Source organism: Nuphar pumila, chromosome 3, assembly GCF_984573655.1.
Source record: "Nuphar pumila chromosome 3, dmNupPumi1.hap1.1, whole genome shotgun sequence".
Lineage (NCBI taxonomy): Eukaryota > Viridiplantae > Streptophyta > Magnoliopsida > Nymphaeales > Nymphaeaceae > Nuphar > Nuphar pumila.
In genome coordinates this window covers 142,850,847-142,870,643 of record NC_143251.1, presented here as the reverse complement: position 1 = coordinate 142,870,643, position 19,797 = coordinate 142,850,847, and the positions used below count along the sequence as shown (strand labels likewise).

The 19,797-nt window shown below is 36.7% G+C and overlaps 1 protein-coding gene across 1 annotated transcript; it reads right to left on the bottom strand.

Moving 5' to 3' along the window:
* Window positions 1-4,627: 4,627 nt before the first annotated feature.
* LOC149844194 (putative serine/threonine-protein kinase PBL1) lies at window positions 4,628-10,220 on the bottom strand. The gene is made up of 5 exons (XM_090000392.1): window positions 9,997-10,220; window positions 8,728-9,368; window positions 7,938-8,195; window positions 6,271-6,387; window positions 4,628-5,488 (listed from the first exon to the last, which is right to left on the bottom strand). The coding sequence occupies exons 2-5, from the start codon at window positions 9,301-9,303 to the stop codon at window positions 4,847-4,849; spliced, it is 1,593 nt and encodes a 530-aa protein (XP_089856518.1). The 5' UTR covers window positions 9,304-9,368; window positions 9,997-10,220; the 3' UTR covers window positions 4,628-4,846.
* Between the last annotated feature and the right edge of the window lie 9,577 nt (window positions 10,221-19,797).

Genomic DNA, 19,797 nt, shown 5'->3' with positions numbered 1-19,797 from the left:
TTAAAATATAATAAAATTTTAATTAAAATTTTTAAAAAAAATATATATCAAAAAAATTTAGCAAAAATTCTAAAAAATGAAATCATGATAAATTGCACAAAATACAATCATAAAATTATATGTGAAGCAATTATGTCTCTATGAGCTGCATAAGACATCATCAAACATGATAATATTGCATTCATATCTCACAAGAACAAAAAAATATATATTAAAATAACTTGCAATTAAGAACATGACACAAGATTCATACTTTCATATTACATAAACAAAAATAAAACAATAATTTTTTGAAAATATATATAACCTCAATCATCATCATTATTATCTTCTTCTTCTCCTCCAAATTGCTCTCACCTATTGGGGGTGCGTGAGTTTTCTTTTAAAGGCCTCTATACAAATTAGAGAATCGGACCTAAGGAAGTCTTTAAAATCCAAAATTAAAGATCGAGTTTCATCTTTAAAGTGCGTCAGACACGTATCATATCATACGATATACTTTGTATTATATGATATGATACGACACAGAATTGTACACACTCATATCACAATATGGTACGACACTTACGACAATAGTTATAGTACAATTATGAGAAAACAAGTTACTTCAGCAAGAAAAAGTGGCATGCATTCATTTGAACAATTTTAAACTGTGTTATAAGTTTTTAAACTATGTGGTTGAGTGTACTTTTGACATTATTTAGGCACCTATATGTAAATTTCCCTAATAACAATTTTCAGGGTCAGCGGGATGTGTTAATATTTAAGAGAAATGAATATTCATGCTATGATATATAGAAATAGTTTTAATATCAAAGCCTTGCTGATTATCAGAACAACATTGGTAGGGTGTTGGTTGCTTCAATTCTATTAGTAGTCTGACACACCCTTCTTCAATATCTTCTTCCCCACGTTGAATACCGTTTGTCAAATAGTTATGTAAATCTCAAGTGATTGGCATTTTCTTGAACTATATATGTCAAAATGGGTTCAAGGTTTTTGCTTTGATTCGGATTTTGATTCAGATCCAATAGATCCGAGCCGGTCTTTAAGATCATCGCTAATCTAAGTGGGTCTAGACCTGATCCACACTCGGATTTGATCCAATTTAGTTTCAAATCCAATGAATCGAAGCTAGTCCCAAAGACTGCTGATCTGAGTGGGTCTAAAATTGATCTAAACCCAGATTTGACCCAATTTGGATCCAAATTCAGTAGATCAGAGACTGACTCAAAGACTGCATCGATCTAAATAGATATGGACCTGATCTAGATCCAGATACAGTAGATCGGAGCTAATGCCAAAGACTGGTATCGATCTAAGTGACTCTAGACCCGATTCAGACTTGAATTTGACCCGATCTAGATCCAGTAGATCGAAGCCAACCTCAAAGACTAATGTCGATCTAAGTGGGTCTGAACCCAATCCAGATCTAAATTTGACCCGATCCAGGCCCATATCAAATGGATCAACGCCAATCCCATAAGCTGGCATCGATCTATTTGGTTCTAGATTAGATCCAGATCCAAACTAACCTGATCAAATGGATTAGTGTCAGTCTCATAAATTGGCATCAATCTATTTGGGTCTGGATTGGATCTGGATTTGATCCAACCCATTTTGGAGAGATCATTGTTGGTCTCAAAGACTAGCATTTATCTCTTGGATTAGATCTGGTTTTGGATCCGAACTTGGCCCAGATCAACGCCAATCTACACACTTGTTTTTGCCTATTGGAGCCTTGGGTGGGTTCACTACTTTAGGTTTACTTTCCCGTTGCTCAAAGAAGCTTCGAAGGATCACTTTCTCATAAAAATCTCTTCTTCTATTCAACGCCAATCTACACACTTGTTTTAACAAAAGTAGTAATGGGAGTGTAGTGAAGCTTGGTGAGCAAGAAATACTGGTGGATGACTGTTTCAAATATTTTGGATCTATCATTCAAAAGTATGGAGAAATTGATGGAGATGTAAATAATAGGATAAAGGTTGGGTGGATAAAATGGAAAAGTGCAATTGGAGTGTTGTGCGATCGTAGAATGCCATTGTGGTTGAAGGAAAAGTTTTATAGGACGACAATTAGACTTGCCTTACTATATGGTACGGAATGTTGGGTTGTCAAGAGACATCATATTCAAAAAATGAGTGTAGCTGAGATACATATGCTTAGATGGAAGTGTGAAAATACAATAAAAAATAAGATTTGAAATGAGGAGATACGTAAGAAGGTAGGCGTTGCATCCATTGAAAATAAGATGAGAGAGAATCGTTTACGGTGGTTTGGACATATTCGGCGAAGGTCTAATGATGCTCCAGTTAGAAAGATGGAGAAATGAAAAAATATATTAGTTAAAAGACGTTGGGGTAGGCCTAAAAAGACTTGGATGGAGATGATAGGAAAGGATATGAATGCTTTGAACCTCACCGAGGACATGGCATTGGATAGAAATGATTGGAGGAGAAGGATTCATGTGGAAGACCCAGAATGATTTTCTTTTTTGGTTCATATCGCCGACCCCAATTGTTTTGGGATGAAGGCATAGTTGTTATTGTTGTTATTGTTATCTTGCTCAAAGGGTCCAATTGCTCTTACCGTGTATGTCCATTTGTCACATATTCAAATCTTGCACGGTTGTGTACGCATTCATACTGTCGTGGGCGTTTATGGATTGTTCTAATCAACACACACTTGGTTTTGTTAGAACGATAGCAATAGTTTTATGTAAAAATTATTGTTGAATTATCAAAAACAACAAAAGAGGGGTATTGAGTAGGACAGGAGGAGTTGGTCGGTCCATATGTGCCATTATATTTCTATTCATAGTCTTTGTCACGCTTCCTTCTTCAATATCTTCCTCCCCTCTTGAATGGCTTTCTTCCAACTCATCTGACAAGGTTGATTGTGATGGAATCATCAAGGACCAACTCCCACATGCTTACATTTTCTTGCATTATTGTAGTCATTGATTGCTAAATGCTTGATGAAAGAAAATTCAAAGTTCCAAGGTCGTAACGCCCTCAATTTAGTTTGCCTTGGAAGTTTTTCTAACCTGTAATAGGAAGTTGAACATGGACTGGGTCCAATCTGATGAGAGAGAGAGAGAGAGAGAGTCAGGAAATGTTTTGTAGCTGAGGAAACAAATCAACAAAAAACTTTCAACACTGGTTGAACAATAAGTTGGGTATATAATTCAGAACCTGGATCCATTTTTGCAGCAGGTTGGCTTTGTTTTGTGAACAAAATCTTGCACTTGTATGCCGCCGGTTTCTGTGACCAAAATAATTGATCCAGTCCAATTTGATTGGCAGCCAACCTGGTTGATACTCAGACTAAACCAAACCAGAATTGCAATAGAACCAAACTAATTTACACCCTAATTGTTTGTAACATAAATCATTGTGGACCTGAAGCAACCTATATCCAACAGAAACAAACTTAACCCATTAAAAGCTTGAGCTGATACCTATCCAATCTTTTTATAACCAACCCAATATAAACCTGAACCCCATGATCCATAGCCCGATTTATATATTGATGCGTCATCAATTGGATATAAGTATCAAACTTAATTCAAAATCAAGTATGATGAAACCTGACACGGCCTGGGCCACTTATATACAACAAAGTGCTCAGTCAAATACCAAAGGAGCCACCCTGCAGCTGCAGGAATTGCATTGTGAAACGTTGGGTTAGTTGAAGCTGTAATTGCTCTTTCTCTAGTCAAAGAAAATTATGCTGACGTGGTAATGGAGCTTTCAATTTGGTGCATTTTGTTCCATAGTTGCCTTCAAACTTACCATTCAAACATGTTGATGGTCATAATCCATTTAATTGCCAACATAGCTTTTAACAGAAGAAAATGACTGAAAGTACTGAAAGCAGAAATCTTTTGCATCCAAATGAACGATTTTAAAAACTTAGAACGTCAACTCATATCACATCCATGCGTTTGAAGACACTGATTACATTCATAAAACAAGATGAACATGTTGGTCTCAGTTATACACTCAATTATGGTAAGCCTATTTCTGTGACAACCAATAGCCTTTTGTTGTTAACCTAAGCCACCATCTCTGGTATTTTTTCTTGGGGAAAAAATGAACTCAAAGGGAAATTAAAAGACCAAGAATGCTTCTGGCCCGCTGTAATCTTGAATATAAATAAAATAAAGCCAGCAACATGACTAAATTGTTGAGCTTCTAGGACCACCGTCTGCTTTCTTTAAGCTTACAATTATCCATGAAGCTGATTTGAGCATTATTCTTGGTAACATTTTGTATGATTGGTTTAGCAGTGATTACTTATTAAAATAATTCTACAAGACACTTTATATGTTGCTTACAGATGAAAAAATTACTCGTTCTAAGAGGGTACGACCTATGTTTCCCTCACTACCTGCAACAAAGTTAAATGAAAACATGTTTTTTAGGGCATTCTTTCTGCTGCAGCAGCAGTTCAGTGACCTTCCATCAAGTGAATCACATTAGATAGACAGACCAACATAGCGTTGCCATATACTGAGACGATGTGTAGGAAACGACCTCAAATCTTTGAATCAGATGCCAGATTTGGGATGTGCATTTTTCATCTGGTAGCAGTTGCAACGGCAACAGCAGCAGAAAAGAAGGGTATAAGGATATACTTTCATTGAAACTTAAGAGGTTGAATAAGCCCGCATCAACCTGCAATACACTCTCCTTGTATATACACAGAGAGAGACGAGGATAAAAACAGATGAATCTATCACTTCCCCACCACATTCTTCTATCTACACCTCCCACAGCTTCTTATCTCATTTTCATGAATACAAAATCAACAAATATCAAACAGATATCATACGATATAACTAAAAACCAGCAACTCCAGCACTTCTCCTTGCTGGGGACATCAACTTGCGGGCATCTGCATCGACAGACACTGTAGAGAAGCAAGATCCAGGTGGAAGTAAAAGTGGTCTCGGTGGAGAAACCAGTGGCCTCACTCGACAAGGTGGCGACGGCGATGATCTGGAACCAGCAGCTGGCAAAGGAATGCCATTGAGGCTGGGAGACCTTGTCATCAGATTAACCTGACGGTGACCAAGTCCAGTAGTCAATGGCTGTGAAGCAGAGATTGGCTCTTGCAACGGGAATCGAGAAGTGTATTTTATGTCTTGTACAACTGCAAGTGATTCGACAACCGCTCGCATGGTGGGCCGGTCTGAAGGGTCTCTTTCCAGGCATTTTCCAGCAATGTCAGTTATGATCCTTGCAGCTTTAGCTGGATAACGGCCTTTTAATTTGGGGTCAATGATCAGAGACAATCGGCAGTCATCGGACAGGAAAGCCCTTGCCCAGCTTGCAAGATTCCACTCTTCTTTTGGATAATGGGTATCAATATTCTGCCAACCTGTTAACAATTCAAGAAGCAGGAGCCCGAAACTCCAAACATTACTCTTTGGTGTCACTAGTCCTCGCTCAACAGTCTCAGGTGAAAGGTTGGCTGATGCCTGAAGAGTATGAATGTAACATTCAGGTAATTGCAGAAACACAAATCACCCAATAATGAATTGAAAGGGGCAGAAAAATATATCACAAGTATTAATTAAAATGAACAACAGCATAAGCTAGGACAGGACTAGCAATCTCTTATATGAATTTCTTAATGTAAGTTCAACAAAGAGAGGAAGACCAATAAAGAAACATTCTTCATAACATCAACCTTAGAATCCACAAAGAATCCATAAGAAATTTTCTTCAAAACTAGAATCCACAAGAAATTCTTCTTCAAAACTTAGAATCCGGCGATAATCACTGAAGAATCTTGAGAAGCCATGTAATCCACCCCCAGAAGAAAATTAGAAATCCAAGCCAAAGAAAGATTCTTTTTCTTACTAAGGCATTAAAAAAGAAACCTTTTATCCATTCCCAATCATAAGCATCATCCAGAAATCCTATTGAACACATGAAATACAAATAACTAAGTATACATTCTATCCAAAAAAAATGCCCACAAGGGCTAAAAGGGGCGACTTGTGAATATCACCAAGTTGATAGGACGTCACAAATTTGAAACCCACGGGTGGCGTCGCTTGTCGCAAGGTAGAAGCTGGGTGTACTCCCCGGTGGGCACGGGGGGACCTCAAGGGTTTTAGCAACCGGAGACCAGCCAATGTGTGGTCGGTGATAGGGGGGTTTCCATTGGATTATCCAAAATAGTACTTAAAATGAATTTTTCTATGGATATGCTCCAATAGAAACTGGGGAAGAAAAAGGATAGAGAGGTACTTACCGTTGAGGAAGAAAAATCAGATTCTGCATCACAAATGCCAGCACCATAACCAGAGAGCTTTGCGCTAAAATCTTTATCAATCTGTATGTTAGTAGACCTGAAGTCGTTGTACATTGCCTGTAAGATACAAACTGATTCAGAAAAGGGGAAAGTGATATATTGCATTGCACTTGTTTAAACAAGAAACTATACTACACTAAGAGACACCAAGACAAATCCATCATTAGAAAGAGAGAACAGGACATGCATGCATGTAGCGCAGTCCTCCTGAGAAATCACCATCATAGTAAAACTTCAACCAGAACTTAGAAGCTAGACTTAAAGAACCTCACTCTCTTACAAATAATATTGTCATTAAACATGGGCATATGCAATTATTGAATAAAATGCAAAATCCTAGATACTAGTTGAGCACAGGATACATTACATCATAAGGAAATAGCTGTAGCTTAATATCAATGAATAAAATATTTTCATTCTAGAAAATAACCAAAAGCCCCTGCATCTTTTCTGTATACTAATAACAATGATCATATAATAAGGCATAGCAAAGCCTGGTCCTCAGAGGCTGCAGCTGGATGCTCAGTGCTGAATTGCGGGTCACAACCCAAAACAAAGAAGTGTAGAAACTAGAATATATACAGTAACCTTAGCTATGTCTTGACACTGATGATAACCAGAATTTATTGTGAACTTATCACCTTTTAAACAAAGTTTAAACAACCTAATCAAGAATTTATCCAGTCCAGTCCATTTTTAGTGTTTGAGTCTTTTCTGCTGACAATTTCCTTAACTTCACCATTTTCTGATTTTATTTTTAATCTCCAAGATATACCCAAGATGCCTCTTTTTTCAGTATCCAGAAATATTCTCCGTGTGAGAGTATCCCAAGAATGATATTTGTGACACTGGTTCTTTGTTCTTTATGACAAAGTTATCAGAAGCCAGATTACAGTCCAAATGAGAGCACAAAAAGGGCATCAAAACTTTTTTTCTTTAATGCAATCTAAATGTATTCTGGTAGTTGTGAACTGATAATAGTTCAATCTTAGTGAACCAAGGATAACCGGCAAAAGCCAGAAGAAGATGTAGTTTCAAACTAGTTTTACAGCTTGACCTACAAATAGTCAATTCATAAAATTTCAGAAATGCTTACCCGTGATTGCTTATAAGGATCTTATGAATGCAAGAAACATATCAAAACATGAAAAGAAAAAAAACAGAAAAAAATTAAAATATTCCACATAGTTCATCTTGTCTCAGAATTTTAGAACATCTTGTGACAACTACACCCATACAAGTCATTCTCAAAAGAATGCAGTACATTTTTCTAGAACCCATCATGCCTATGTCACCTGGGTACGGGTACAACATGGCAATTCCAAAATACGTGGGTACCGGGACACCGCTAAATATATACCAATATATATATATATATATATATATATATATATATATATATATATATATATATATATATTATATATCTAAAATATACATTATATATTGAAAATATAATATATAATATAATATAATATAGGACATGGCAAATGTTGTGTCCAGGTACCAGCCGGGTGCGTGTCGCAGTAACATAGCATCATGCACAAACTATGGACGGAAATGGTATAAAAAGAGAAAGGTGGAAAAAATCATACACATTAAAATACCTGAAAAGGTCCTTCCTCGTGCAAAAATGCAAGCCCTTGAGCAGCACAAAGGGCAACCTTCATTCTTGTACTCCAATCAATTGGAGGTCCGTCAGATCTACCATAAAGCAAGCGATCCAGGCTCCCATGAAAAAGTCGCTCAAAAACCAGCATCCACTGATCAGACCTCTCACGTGCATGAAACCCAATCAGTTTACAAAGCTGAGGATGTTGCAAAGATGCAATCTTGTTAACCTCGCTCATAAATTCCTTATACCCCTGCTGACACATAAACATAAGAGATGTAAATAATAGGAAAAAACATTACTAAAATACAAAAAATAGGATAAAGACACTACAAAGAAAGGAATAACAAGTTTTAGGAAACAAACAAAACACAGTAATCCCATAGCAATATTACAAATATATAATTCTCATAAAAAATAGACTCGCATATACTATCTGTGTTAAGCTTTTATTTCTCGCTAAAAGAATTCCTAAACATAGAAAGATTCTGAATGATCATTCATGATGAAAACCTCACGCCCAACCCCTAACACCTTAGAATGTAGTTATTGAATGAAAAGGGAATTGGCATAGCTAAATGAAGAATCACGCATATTACAATACCGAAGAAGTTAGGATTAGGATTTAAAGAAGAAAAAAAAGGCAATCTTGGTGCCATAGCTTGGCCTTAAAAAATAAATGGCTTCAAAAGATATATAGACATGACAAAAAAATTGAATCACATGCAAATGTTGCATACGCATAAGGTAAATACACAGGAAGTAGCACATCAATCAACATGTACCTGTTTGGAAAGATGAAGTCGAACGACGGTTGCTTCAAGAGTCTTTGAACCACAGGATTCATCACCAAATGAAGCTCTGTAAGTAGTTGCAGATAGGCCATCCGCCACACACCTGTCAGGCGAGAAATTGTTGCAGGCAGCTACTATTTCATCATATGAGAAGCACCGAAGCCCACCAAGAGGAGGCAATGGGAGACGCCCAGATACAGAGATTGAATCACCGTTACTGGTTGAATTGAAGCTGCTCATATGCTTAAGCACAGAACTACCCTGTGGCGAAGGGAGGGGAAGTGGGTGCGTCATAAAAGCCGTTTGTTTTTCGCCTATGGCCCTTTTCTGAACCTTGCCATCTTCCTGCTCATAGACAATCAAACTCGAAGGGGCAGACATAACACGTATCCTTTCATTCTGCAGATCGCCAATTACCTCAAACTTAGTTCTGTTTCGAAAACTCGGAGGCGCCGATTGGAGGGAACGTACGCTAGACCGTGGATTCTCAATGGCATCGCTGGGCTTCACGTGGATGGGCCGATCCGATCTCTTTCTTCTGTTCTTTAATACTGCGAAACAACCCATTCTCTCTAATTTATGCTGTCCTATACTAAAGTCCACACTAAATCAATAGCTCCCCTCAAAAAATCCTGCACATATTATGAACCAAAAGCAAAAAAAAATCATGTTGGTGCAAGGATTAAAGGGCGTACTGAGAGAACTGCAAGTTGATACAAATTCATGCGATGTTCCATTGTGGCAAGCACTAAATGGTTGAGATTTCAGACACCCATATAATAAGAAGACGAAGGAAATGGTTGAACATCTAATGAAAACAAAAAGACACCCTTCAACATTCAAGAATATTCCAAACCAGATTTGAATCAAGAACAATACATAATCAAATTCATCAAATTTTGAAACAAACCCCACTCGAGATTTCAGCAAAGTCCGAACCAAGAAACACCAAAACAAAAACCATCCAAATTCCACCATCCCTCACAGAACCCCCACTAAACCTCAAAACAGCTTCTTCCTTGCACACCAACGATAAAAAAACCGCAAAAAAAAAAAAACCTAACCCCCGAAACCACTCACAAAGGAAACATCGAAAACCTCAGAAATCTCATCCAGAGCAAGCAAAATCACGAACTCTAAACGCAAATCAGAAGCTTCAAAAGCTCCCCACCATCACCAAAACAACGAAACAAATCAAAACCCGAATTGCCCACAATCAAGAACCAAAAGAAAGAAAAAAATAAGGGGAAAAAATCCAACCTTGTTACTCTGAGCTACGATTGCTGGACGAAGACTGATAAGCAATGGATCGCAGCGAAAACCGTGAACTCCCAAACGGGATCTCTCCTCCACTCCAACTTTGAGAGTCCAAAAGTTCCAGAACAAGAATTTGCTTTATATAAAAGACAACCCTCCGAGAGGGAAATAAACAGGATCAGGAAGGAAGGAGAAGGTAGGACCAAATAATAATAATAATAATAATGGAAAAAGAAAAAGGATCGAAGGACTCGGGACGCTCAGTCAAAGCGTGACCAACAAAACCCCATTTGAGCAATCCTTTTCTCATTCCCACTTCACCCCTCTGATCCTTCAAATTTGCTGGGATGCCACCTTGACGAGAAGTCCTCATGGATGTTTTGAACTTGTCACATGGATACTCCAGTCCCACTATCGTGTCGTGTCATTTCATGCATTGTTTTTTTTTAATACAAAAATTGATTAGTCACTTGTCTTTTATCGTGTCCTTGTGAGACAGTTTTTAGGACTGTCAATGGGTAGGATGTCTGCCAGAAGTGGGTGACGGGTGCCTAGATCCAATAAGAAGGTGTTGGTATCAGGTTTAATACCTTATCCAGTGATGCAGTGGACCGGGGCGAGGGCGGGGACAAGGTCTCCACCCTCTTTCTGTCTCAAAATTCTGCCCTTCATTCTCGCATGGGTTTTGATTTTAACCTTCATTCCGGTCTCATGTTCTCCATCTCGAGTTCAAACACGGGTGAGGTGGAGCCTTGTTTCCCTTAGGTCTATTGTCATCCTTAAAGAGTATTTTAGTATTTTACTAATGGGATCCGGTATTGGGTCTGGGCAGGTAAAGGAAAGCTTAAGTCCATCCATACCTCCATCCCCATCTCATGTTCTTCATCTAGGGATGGCAGTGGGGTGGGGGTGGGGGTGGGGAGGGGGACAAGGTCTCCACCCCTGCCCCGCCTCAAGATTAGAACCTCCCTCCATGCCTCCATCCCCGGCGAGGATGGATTTTAAGCTCCACCCCTGCCTTCATCCCCGTTTTATGTCCTCCAACCCCGGTTCAAATGGGGATGAGGCGGGGATCATGGTGGGGCAGGAAAAAGGATATGTCCATCCCCGCCTTCATCCTTGAACGGGGATGGATTTTAACCTTTGTCCCCGCCTCCATCCCCGGTTCAAATGAGGCGAGGCAGGGCGTGGGCCCGCTTTCCCCGATCCACTGCCATCCCTATCTTCATCCCTAGTCCAAACGAGGCGAGGTAGGGTGCGGTCCTATTTCCTCCTGTCCAATGCCATCCCTATACCTACCTGGGTTAACACAAGGATTATGAAAGCCAAACCCTGTATTATGAAACTGTTTTCGCTTTTTTGGCAGGAGCAGCTAGTGCACGTCACCTTGTGTTGGGACGCAGATTCAAAACCCAATGGTACAGTTGTTTAACTGGCAGGAGTCTGCTTAACCCCAGCTTGCTTTTCAAAAAAAAAATTATTTAATGTTTTTTATAGAATTTAATGGAAACTCAAGTCGAACCCAGGTTTGGTATAAAATTTTGTGAATAATACTTGAGTTAGAGGGACATTTCTGTCATTAAAGCTGATGTAGTCCAGTCAAAGATTGGTACATGTGATTATTTTTAAAAACATAAAACTTTGTTTTTATTTCAGATCGGGTTTGACTGCCTAAAGACCGTCCGATCTAATGGGCCCCACGAAGTCAAACGGTTAAGATCCTTACTCTTGTAGGTTGAGAAATCCCAAGGGGAACTTCGGCGGACGGGAAAAATGCTTAATTCTCGATTTTTTTTAAATCGCCCAAAAATTGCGCATTCAGTCAAAGACAAAAATAAGTTTCATTTTCGTCGGACAATTATACCCCTACAGAACTCCCTGGAAAGCCCACGACTGTCCGAATTACTGCTTTGATATTTCAATAGAGTCAAAGCCAAAAAGTGACCACTAAATGAGATTCGGGTGTCATTTTCGTCCTTCGCACCAAAGTGGAGGGAAGGAGCAAAGTCAAAGTCAAACTACGACCCGGCGAGGTTACGTCCAGTTGGTTGGTGGAATGAGGATCCGAGTGTGAGTTACCAAACCATACACAATTGGATATGGGATATGTCTCCACTAGGGGCCCGTTTGTTTCACACCATTCTGAGGGGAAAACGGTGAGTTTTCGTGTAAAAATGGGCCATTTTCAGGTCCTTGCGAAAACGATGTCTTTTCCTGAGTTGCAGTCAATGGGAATGCATTTTCTCGTTGACCATGGCGTTCACGCGAAAATGCTTTTGGCATAATTGGTAGGGAAAGCAAATTCCTCGGTACTTCGAACATTGTCTGAACTGGATTCAACTCATATCATCAGATCTGGGTAATATATACCATAATTCGGGTCAGGTTACCATAAAATATTGTAAGATCTAGTCGGGTTTAATCAGAAATAAGTAAACACCTATCCAGATCCAAATCATTATCCAATCTAACTATCTAACTCAGTCTTAGTTTTTTATGAGAAAATTAGGATCACCTTTTCTGCAAATCATAAATTCCAGGTTGTGTCAGAAAAGTGAATTGAGCTGAGATCTTGCTTTTTTCAGCATAAAACAACTTTCAAGGTTATCCAATACCAAACGGGTCAGCGTAGTTGGAGCGGGCCTCGGCTGTCATACAAGCAGTCAGGGAGGATCGACTCTCGCGGGTGCGGTCCTCTTGCATAAGCTGATACAAACATGCCGATACCGATACTCAGCTGAATCGTTCTATATTGGTCCAAAAATAATAAAATGTATTACTTGTCAATAATAACTAGACATGTGTTAAATCATTAAAATAATTTTATAATAATATTAAAAAATGTTTTTTAATATTTTTTATATTTAATAAAAATTAGTCTATTCTCATATTGGTTCATGTTCATAAGGTATGACTAAGTTTTTATGTTGGTTGTCACAGGCCTACCGCAACACTCCTCTTTTATCCGGGCTTGGGACTGACAGTGTATAACTAAACAGTTATGCATAGGCGGAGTTAAAAGAGGTGGAAGTAGGCCTAGGAAGACATGGATAGAGGTGATAGGAAAGGATATGAATGCTTTGAACCTCATCGAGGACATGGCATTGGATAGAAATGAATGGAGGAGAAGGATTCATGTGGAAGACCCAAAATGATTTTCTTTGTTGGTTCATATCACCGACCCCAATTGTTTTGGGATGAAGGCGTAGTTGTTGTTGTTGTTGAATAAAAAATAGTCTATTTTTGGGCTGCAGCATATCAAAATTTTGCCGATACGATGTATATCAGCCGAACGATACTGATAACATTAATTTGCTTTCTTGGTTAGGGGTGACCATGGTTTGTCACCTTAGAGTATCTAGGAGTAGGCATCGGGCCGACCCGGGCCTGTTTAGAGCTCGGCCCGCTAGGCTTTAGCACAACCCGTTTACTAAAGGGTCTAGCTTTGGCCTAGTTCTTAACAGTCTCGGGTTTGAAGAGCAGAGCATGCCCCGACCCATTGGCTCAATGGGCCAATGTGAAGCTGACTGGAATGGGCCAGACCCAGCTCAAACTCGACTGATTAGGTAAATGATAAATAATTAACGGGTTCTAGTTATCTTTATAGTTTTCATAAAATTAATATAACTAATTAGGTAAATAATAATAGTTACCAAGTTACTATGCAATTAATTATTTTTTAATATTTATATTATTAATAATTAATAAATAGCTTAGGTTCATCGGGCTGGCCCCGATAGCTCGCAGGCTGACTCGAACCCAGCCCATGTATATAACGGGCTAGGTTTCGACCTAGTAACTAACGTGGACCATTTCAAAATGTCAGTAGACGTTGATTTTATGTGAATTCAACATAGTTATCACAAAGAAAATGTTAGATTTCTTGTTTGTTACTTTTTCTTTTTCTTTTTCTTTTATCCCAAATTTGGATCAGATTTTGGAAAAGAAAAAAGAGAATTTTGAAGTACCCCTAACCTATCTATTTATGGAATATTCCCAAATATCATAAAAATGAAGAAAAAATGGTCAAAATAAAAAAAAATTATTCTTTACATCTTTGGATGACATAGAACGACATTCTCTCTCTCATATATATATATATATATATATATATATATATATATATATATATATATATATATATATATATAGAAAGAGCGAGAGAGAGTTATGCGTTCCTTAGGCACCTTTTTTTTATAGGTCTTATTTGGCACCTTTAAAAATCATAGTTTTAAGTATTTTTTTCACATTTAACACGGTAGATGTGATCTATAAGTTTTTTTAACGGGAACCTACTTTTGAATTGCCAAAATCTGACATCTATATAGGTTTTTCAGGTGATCCAAAATCAATGGCTATGAAGGTACCAGTTTTTATTTTGTTAAAAAAAATATGTTTTTTCATCAAAAAACATAATCCAAGAATTGATTCTCACTAAATCGAGTATGCTAAAGGGGCAGAATGACAAATGATGCCTAATATGTTTAGTTCTATATATAGGGAAACTGAAAAATGCTTACCAACCAAATATGTCTGCTGGTTTGAATCGAGATTATCATAGGTTTTTTTGTAAATCTAACCTTGCAGATGCATTCGGCATAATCTATTTGCTAGGAATCAACTTTTCGATCATCGTAATATGATCAAGAAATGCAACTTTTTATGCATGAACATTTATGAAAATTCTAAGTCATTGATTTTCAACCCTTAAAATATCTTCCTTATACATAGTAATTGGATGACCGAAGAGTCTGTTTTTATAAAACAAAGCATGCAGATTACATCCGTACGGTAAATTTTTTGAAAAAAAAGTAAAAAAAAAAACTATGAAAATCTTGGTTCATATATATATATATATATATATATATATATATGTGTGTGTGTGTGTGTGTGTGTGTGTGTGTGTGAGAGAGAGAGAGAGAGAGATAAAGACAATGGACTACCTGCCAATGGTGACCACACCCTAAAGCACCCCGTGTGCCTGAGCAAAATCAACCTTTAGCAGAGATGATGACTGTCACTAAAGAGTCTTAGCACAAAAAAATGTGTCATGGACCATGGGAGGAAGAGTTGTTGACAACTACTCTCCTCTCTCTCTCTCTCTCTCTCTCTCTCTCTCTCTCTCTCTCTCTCTCAATATATATATATATATATATATATATATATATATATATATATATATATATATATATATAGGGTTCTCCCGGAGTACTTACTCTGAGAAGTTTTAGATTTTTAACTTTTAATTTTTTTATTTTTTTTTGTTAATCAGACCTTGTAGATATGATCTATAAGCATTACTCAGTAGAAAACAAGTTTTGGATCATGTGATTATAGCATACATGTACGAATTTTAAGACCTTTAAAACTCAACGGCTCACAATGTAAATTTTCATTACTTAAAAAAATCTTATTTTTATATCCAAAAAATATGATCCAAAGCCTTATTTCATTCAAATAAACTATGTTGGGTGCATCCATTAGGTCTGATTGGGAAGATAACTTAAAACTATGATTTTTAACATGTGGGAGTAGGTGCGCTCAAATCACCATAACAATAAATATATATATATAAAGAGAGAGAGAGAGAGAGAGCTAGTCATGCTGGCTCTGCCTGCCATACTTACGGTCACTGTCCTGGTAGCGTAAGACTCCGAGTGCTTATAAGGAATTTGCTTCAATGTTGTTAGTATAGGTATCGACCATGAATCATTGGGCTACCGATTCAGCTGTATCAGCAGCCGATGCCGATACCGATACTCAGCTGAATCGTTTTATATCGGTCCAAAAATAATAAAATGTATTACTTGTCAATCATAACTAGACATGTGTTAAATCATTAAAATAATTTCGTAATAATATTAAAAAATGTTTTTTGATATTTTTTTATATTTAATAAAAAATAGTCTATTTTCGGCCTGCAGCATATCAAAATTCTGCCGATACGATGTATATCAGCAGAACGATACTGATAACATTAATTTGCTTTCTTGGTTAGGGGTGACCGTGGTTTGTCACCTTATAAGAGTATCTAGGGGTAGGCATCGGTATTTTCAAAATAGATAAAATCCTCAAAATCAAATTTCAAAATAACACTTACTGGGGGGAAGCTTCTTTGCTATTCAAACCCGAGACCCCACAGTTATGATATTGTGATTTTAGTCATTTTACCGTACAATTACCTTATTCGAGTGAAGTTCAACCCTAAAATATTGAGATTTTATCATGATATTTCACTTTTTAAATTTTAATAGGTGTATATTTAATATATTTTTATTGTTAAGTTATATATAGGTGAATGTTTTCTCAAAATACATAATTTTAATTTATCACAAACAGAGAAAAATCATTATAATGATTTTTTCTAACACATGACATGCCATTAGTTGTGCCTAAAGACTCTTTATCATAGTCATGCCCATAAAAAAGAATCATAAAACAAAATGAGTGGTAGCTAACCAACTTTTAAGAGAGATGCATGGAGCATGGAGATCCCAAAATCGCATAATCTTGACCTTTTTTTTGTGATCAAAGTTGATATTGGCTTCCTAGTTAAACTTATCCTTAAAATATTTGGCCCCTGCTTAAGAATATTCTGCAAATAATGATGCCTACGCTTGGCATCTCACAAGAAATTGTTTTCTTCTTAATCTTTGACTTTGATTTTGGTTTTATTATTGCCATTCCAGCCATTTTTTTTTTGTTTTCTTATTTTATTCATATTTGATGATTAAGGTTGAATGAATGTGGGAAATTTTCGTCCAAAGAAAGCATGCAGAAGTTGCTTTCCGAGGACAAACTTTCTTACTTTAAGACAATGTACAAAAGCAAATGTTGTTATCATAGGCTTCTTTTAAATGGAATGATTGAGTTTGCAGTCAAGACTTGAGACTAGAAAAATCAGATCCCTCTACATGACCACCATAGGTGTCCATTGTGTCTATCTTCAAGGTGATATTCCTAGCATTTTCTTTTCTTTTCTTTTTTTTGTGTTTATGTGGATGACAAACAAGACAAATCTTGGTGAGAGAAAACCTGGTGATATATATATATATATATATATATATATATATATATAGAGAGAGAGAGAGAGAGAGAGAACTTGTAGATGTTGTTGGCGAATCCCTGGAAATAATTGGAAAAGTAGAGAAATAGAAACTTTCTAGATAAAAAACGTAATAACCTTAACCACTAAGAATTTTTTGGTGTTTTTTCGAAACTCTGAGATGTGTTCATCATGATTGATTTACTATAAATTGACACTTGGATCATGTATTTTGGATGGGAAAAACGGCATTTGAATTCTCAAAAAGTTATGAAAATTATAAAGTTGATTTTTGAACCTTATAAAAACTTATCCTTGCATCTGAATCAAATGATCCAAGTGTCAATTTTTATGATCCAAGTGTCAATTTCTAGTAAATCAATCATGCTGGACACATCTGTAAAAAATACTGAAAATTGATGACTCTAAGCAATCGGGCACCACATGAATGCAGTCAGGTAGCTGGAAAAGTATATATATATATATATATATATAAGGTGATTTAAACAATATCACAAAAATTGTGTTTTTATCATGTTAAAAATGTTGCATTTTCAAAATAGCATGATATTTTGAAAATCACAGGTTTTTTCAATATTATGTCAGCATTTAACAATAACGATAAAATCATGATATTTTAAAAATACTGGCGATATTTGTAGCATAGAGTTGGAAAAGCCTACGGAATGCCCAGGGATTCAGATAAGGTAATTTCTAAAAATGAGTTTAAAACTCATCCAAGGATATCAACCGTTGATTTTTCTCTTCGATGACTGCCACGTGTTTTCACGTTTCTGCGTTAACGGCGTTACGGGTATGCCCAACCCCAGCTTGCCTTTAAAAAAAACAACTTGATCTCAACCTGACTCACCTAGCCAAGTGTGCAGAGCCCTTGTGGCTGGTGGTACTTTTTAGGCAAAATTTCATAAAGGTCCAAGATTTTGCCTATAATTTCAAATATGAGCTACACTTTTCTCTGAAATTGCAGAAATCGGCCAAACTTTTTGGTTTCTTGCATTGTCCTTTGAAAATTAAAAAGTACTCATTCATTCTCATAACAAAAAAGTAAACAGCTTGAACTCTTAATAATGAAGGTCACTGTTGTAATTTAACTTGTGATTTAAGCTAAGTTAAAAGACATCAATAAATGCAGAACGGCAATTTCTAGAAAAAATAGAAGCCATATTTAGAATCTCAGAAATGTGAGGCTCATATTTGGAATTAGAGGCAAAAGGTTGGCCCCTGGATAGAAGTCTAAAGGCACTGCACAATGGAAGGACTGTGATGCGAGTTAGAGAAACTAAGTAAATGGAAAGACCATTTGAGGACTTTGAAGAATAGATAGTTTTGTTTTTTTTAAAGGCAAGCTGGGGTTAGGCAGACCCCTACCAGTAATACAACTATATCAGTGGGTTTTGAACCTGCAACGTCCCAACGCAAGGTGACGTGCACTAGCTGCTCCTACCCGACAAGAAGAGCCCCATTGATAGATGGTGAAAGGGGCTTTGTGAAGCTGAACCTGAGTAGATGAGACAAGATTGATTATAACATAACATCTAGGCTTATATTGTTTTTTACATCTAGGCTGGTCCTGGAATGATACACCAGCATATAAGGCAGAGTGGCTAGACCAGCTGGGCTTATATTGTTTTTTACTATGAATTTGGTCCACAAAAGGAGTAGGTAATAATCCAACAATGCCATAAGTTTCGGTATTTAGGGTTTATATCACAACAAAATATGGGATTTGAAGAAGATATCACTAATTTAGGGTTTCATTTTTCACCCTATTCAAAATAAGGACCAAGGCTGGTTAGTTAAGTGGAGACAAGTTAGTGGCTTGTAATATGATACAAGAGTACATCTATAATTAAAATGACATTTTAGTACATCAAATTCTGTTTTTATTAGGATAGGTATAGATTTTTAGGCAAAATCATGTACATAATATATTGGAGAAGTTTATTGAAAACCCCTATATAAATTCCAATATAATTTTATAATAAAATACTCATTAAAAACTAATAGCTAAATATTGACTATGAGAATGTCATTAAGGTCAGAAATGCTCCCAAGAGGCCAGAGAATGTCATGGATGAGGGACTCTGCCCACTTTAATGGCTCACTCATGCATGTAAGGACTCCCTCCTTAGAACCTTCTATTCTTTTTCCTCTTTCTGTATAGCTTTGGTTTCTATTCTGTATAGCTTTGGTTTCTACAAGACTGACATTATGTAATACTCGTGCTTTTAAAAAATATATATTTTGGATCCAAGTTGCATCCGAGTGGATCCTGTAATAAAATGGTGTTCTTCCAAGAAAGCACTAGAACCGCGCAAGTGAAGTGCCTAAAAAACACTCTAAGCAAAACCCACAAAAGGGTAAATACGGAAAAAGATAATAATGAAAGGAATTTATTCATAAAATGAAATGCTTAAAAAGCATTTTGGAGAAGTATTTTACATAAGGGGCTGCATCCCTATTTATACAAGAGCAAGAGGGAGAGCTCATCTTCTAGTCGTTGGACTAGTCCAACGGCTAGAATTCTAATCGTTGGACTAGTTCCAATGACTAGAAGTTTGGTCAAGTTCCAATCGAAACTTGACCAAATTCTATTATCTAGTTCTAATCGAACTAGATAATAAAACAAAAAGAAAACAAAAAAATATTATATACAAAAATATATAATAATAATATTATATAATAATAATAATAATAATAATAATAATAATAATAATATGTATTTTACATTTTAACAC